Here is a 4,325-nt window from a genome sequence, read left to right on the forward strand (position 1 = left end):
TTAGGACATCTACAGTACATCATACAACAATGCAAAACATAATTCAAGTTTTTAAAACCAAGTCAAATGTCAGTCCTCATGGGAAATGTCTCATATTGTGCAGACGAGGATCAAAAATAACTTAGTATAATGAAAGCCTGAAACTAAAACAAGAGGTAAGTTACCGTAAAAACAAACTGCAAAAGCTGACAACACAGCACTGCTCTTATCTTAAAAGAGTGTGATGATAAAACAGTTAAATAAATGAGAAGTTAGGGGAAAAACATTTATAGACTTTGCTTCTGCTGGGACACATTGCTATAAACGACATCTTCATCTGTTGCTTGGACCTGTGAAAAAGAGGAACAGAGAGAAGCAGGCTGTGTTAAGGTATATGGTGCATTTGGCATTTAAGCTAACTTAAGCATGCTAACAAGCGTGTACAGACTGGTGATGAAAACCAGGGGTGAGAACTTTGTATAAATCACTGCCCTGAAGGTTGTAAACAAGGTAATATTTGCTGACTGAAAAAATCAATTGGTCTGTAGTTTCACTACTACTTAGCTTAGCTTAGGTAACAAAGTGGTGCTGAGTGTAAATCTGTATCCTGGGCTGATTTATAAGTCTGGACTTAAATGTCACAAAGTTATTGTCTTTGTGTTACTGTATTAGTATTTGTCTGTGCAGAAACCAACAAAGAAATGCAGAACAAGTTTGCATGTGGAAACCATAAGCAGGTGTTTTTGTCTGCAGAGGCCACAGAGCTGTACACCACATCCACAACAGTAACATCTGACAACTGGGTTGAATAAAAATACATAAATGAATCTTTTTGTTGATCTTTTGCTTTTCTTTTCTTTTTTCTTAAAAAAAAAAAAAAAACCTCTCGGTTTATTTTCGCTTTAAGTCTTAAAGTGAACTTAATGAGTGACACAAAGTCATGCTCTGTATAACTGTTACCTCGCTTGACTTTTTTCTCACGTGGCTAACAACAGTGTACGTTATTTCGTCTTCATCCTGTAAGACAAAAAGCAAACGTTATTTTTGTTAAGACCTTACGCAGTTATTATAGTTCCCGTGCAAAGTAAGCACATGAAGGATTTTCTCAAAACCAGAAATAAGAACTAAAACCCACAATCAGTTTGTCTGTTACTGGCTGCACCACCACACACCACATTTGTTTAACTTTGTCTACAGCTGCAGATTGATTTCCTTTTGACTTGTTTGTGAGTATATTCAAAGACATGAAGAGTGTCTGAAATGACTTAACATTTCTTACCGTTTCTGCAATCGATGGCACTCGTCTGTTCACTACAGAGAAACAATCAAGACTTATTTCACTGACACTAAAAATATAAACAATTAATTTGAAAAAAAAAAAATCATTTAAGTTGTTTTTTGTGTATCTTGAATCAGCTTCCCCTTACCATGTCTCTTAAACAGGAACCAGATTAACAGAGTCACCATAACAAGGAGGATCAACACACTCAAGCTGATGATTATTGGCTGGTACACAGTGCTGAAGAATACAAACAAAGTAAGCAAAATCATCCAATAGATGAAAATAATCAGTCTTTGAACAAATGATGCAATTGTTTTTGAATGCAAAGACTCCTGACCTGGGGTCCTCATTGGAAACTGTGGTTGTTTCTGGGCAGCAGGACACAGAGAAGAGAGCGACTCAGAAGATCTAATGGCTCTTAATCATTTTTACATTTCTAGATCTATAACTGACAGATATTCATTGTACTCACTGGTATTATCTCCTGTGTTCACAGTTAGATGTACAGGCATCTGAACATCTCCTCTGACGCAGAAATACCAGCCGCTGTTCTCCGGCTTCAGTCCACTCATCGTCACAGTGAAAAAGTTTTCAGATTCACTGATGATCACACTTGATCCATCTATTGACCCAGATGACTTTGTAACACAGGACCCACCCAGGCGGCACCATTTATTTTGACCTGAGTAACTATGTGAACACTTGATGGTGATGCTTTGTCCTGTGGAGGTTTTAAACTGATGATCCACATAGAGACTGGGAGTACCTGAGGAGAAATAACAGTTTCTTTGAAGGGACTGTGCAGAAAGTTTGGTGCTGTTATGTCCCAACTGCATTATTCACATTACAAATGGCAAATAGAGGATGTGTCTATGGCGCAGAATCAGACTTTCATGTCTGCCATGAACCACAAAGTCATTGTAGCTTCTTCATATTAGACCTAATCTGCTTTAAATTTCATACAATCTATCAAGGTTCACTCCTAACATGTCTATAAGCTCAAACCTCTGCAACCAAAATAGCGCCATTAGGGTAATACACACCACATATTGCTCACAAGTCATATAAATGAACACCAATAAACACCTTCAAACGTGTCACGTATCATCCAAATTCTTCAACGGTCTCTTACCCACTTTATTGCACATGATAAAAATATAAACCTCATGACCATACCTACCAAACACAGTCAAGGCAGATGTCTGTCTAACATGACTCTGGTTCTGTCCGAAGTTTCTGTCTGTTAAAGGGTTTTTTCCTTGATATTGTAACTTGCTAAATCCTGCAAAGCCCTGTACTCATGGTGGATTATGATGAGATAAGACTCCTAATCGGATAAGACTCCTTATCTTGTCTTGATGTTGGGTTTCTGCTAATGGAATTTTATCAACATGTATGGGTCTAGACCTGTGAATGTTTTTGTAAAGTGTCTTGAGATAATGTTTGCTATGATTTGGCGCTATACAAATAAAGACTGTTTGTTTGATACTGCTCAAAAGCAGCACTGTAGCATTCTCTATGCTCAAAATTACCCATGTATGCTTGCTACAGGGGCTGAATCTTATCTAGATAAGTGACTTTTTGCAGAGGCAGATCTTGCATGATGGCCAAGGGCTCACTTTTCACCGCTTGCCAAAGCTTGTGGCTTTGATTCACATTGTAACTGGCAGGTGAATACTTTCCTCATTGTTTAAGTTGCTGTCATATGACCACAATAAATACTCCTTTACTGTGGGAGGTTAAACATTTAGGGCTAAAACTGTTGTCTGATTCTCGGTGAGCCCTCCTTTAAGAAATAATCTAACATCAATGCTTTTATTTTGTAAAAGGTCAAAACAGTTTGAAAACAATTGTTGTTGTTTTTTTGTTAAAAATAAGTTTTCTGTAGAAAAATAAACACAGAAACAAATGAATACAATATTCCTGCTTTGATTTTACTCCTCATGAAACATACCCAATTTCTAAGATTAAAAATGAGAATTTCAGGGGAACTTACCAGAGGTGACTGAAAGTTGAAAATACGTCCCAGTGTCTCCCCAGTTACTGATCTCCACAGCACACCAGTAATAAGCATCTGAATCCATTAGATCTCCGATACTCACATTGAAGATTCTTTTTTCTTTGTCATCAGAGATTGAATACTTCTTCATATTTCCCTGAGTTGTTTTAATTGCATAGGAGCAAGATTTCCAGTAATATCCTTTACACAGGTATTTCACATTCCTTGTGTATTGTGCTTCATACAGACATGGGATGGAGATTGAACCTCCAGCTTTCACAGATACTTTACTGACTGTAGTTATGCTGTCAATTCCTGCAAGATATACACATACACAGCACGTTATTACATGTAAATATTCAGAGTAATAAGATTTAAAATTTGGATATTTCAGTTGATAATAAAGATGACTGACCTGTGATTCCTGTGAGGATGATGAGAAAGCTGATTTGACGAGCCATGTCACTGAGAGAGCAGAACACGTAACCCCAACAAGTGCACTGTGATACTGAAGCTCACTTCCTAATTTTTACCTAATGTACAAACACTTCTGTGAAACTCTGACCTCCCCCTGCTGTAAGAATGTGGTTTTACATTGGTGGCTGTGTAAAAATGAATTTGCTAAATCATCCTTGTCCACAACAATGTGAACTGAGGTGTAGGCGTTATTGAAGGTACAACAATATTAGAAATGAAGACATCATCAGTACAGGGGTTTGTGGATACACAGAAACAAGAGAAGAGGGACAGAGAGGAACACAGATCAATGATTGTGTTTTTTTTCCACTGTATTTTGGGGTTTTTTATGATTTCAGTCAGATAGAAAAGGACCATGTAAAAACCAATTCAGTTTAGTGGTTTTAGAAAACAGTCAAGGTAGCATCACAGACCTGGATAGGGATGAACACATGCCCAGTTTAACAGCATTTTTCTTTGTACTGATCACAATAATCTGTATGAAAAGTGAAGGATTACTTTCTAACCATACTGAAACAAGGTCCAGATCATCAACTTATGAGCTCCTATTCTCATGAATAATACAATGAATCACCTGCATTCTGTCTA

At 37.3% G+C, this 4,325-nt stretch overlaps 1 protein-coding gene across 1 annotated transcript; it reads right to left on the reverse strand.

The window, feature by feature from the left end:
• Positions 1–266: 266 nt before the first annotated feature.
• On the reverse strand, positions 267–3,750 carry LOC141794739 (polymeric immunoglobulin receptor-like). Its single transcript, XM_074675199.1, has 8 exons — positions 3,676–3,750; positions 3,258–3,575; positions 1,734–2,027; positions 1,599–1,629; positions 1,407–1,498; positions 1,259–1,290; positions 940–996; positions 267–329 (listed from the first exon to the last, which is right to left on the reverse strand). Exons 1-8 carry the CDS (start codon positions 3,719–3,721, stop codon positions 267–269), a joined length of 933 nt encoding a protein of 310 aa, XP_074531300.1. The 5' UTR covers positions 3,722–3,750.
• Positions 3,751–4,325: the final 575 nt, after the last annotated feature.

Source organism: Halichoeres trimaculatus, unplaced genomic scaffold (genome assembly GCF_033239565.1).
Source record: "Halichoeres trimaculatus isolate MK-OKI-2021-1 unplaced genomic scaffold, fHalTri1.1 fHalTri1_scaffold_8, whole genome shotgun sequence".
Taxonomy (NCBI): domain Eukaryota; kingdom Metazoa; phylum Chordata; class Actinopteri; order Labriformes; family Labridae; genus Halichoeres; species Halichoeres trimaculatus.

Coding starts and splice junctions, on each gene's coding strand:
- LOC141794739 (XM_074675199.1), bottom strand. CDS start 3,721: ATGGCTCGTCAAATCAGCTTTCTCATCATCCTCACAGGAATCACAG. Junction 3,576..3,675: donor CATCCTCACAGGAATCACAG/GTCAGTCATCTT, acceptor TATATCTTGCAG/GAATTGACAGCATAACTACA. Junction 1,291..1,406: donor GTTCCTGTTTAAGAGACATG/GTAAGGGGAAGC, acceptor GTTTCTCTGTAG/TGAACAGACGAGTGCCATCG.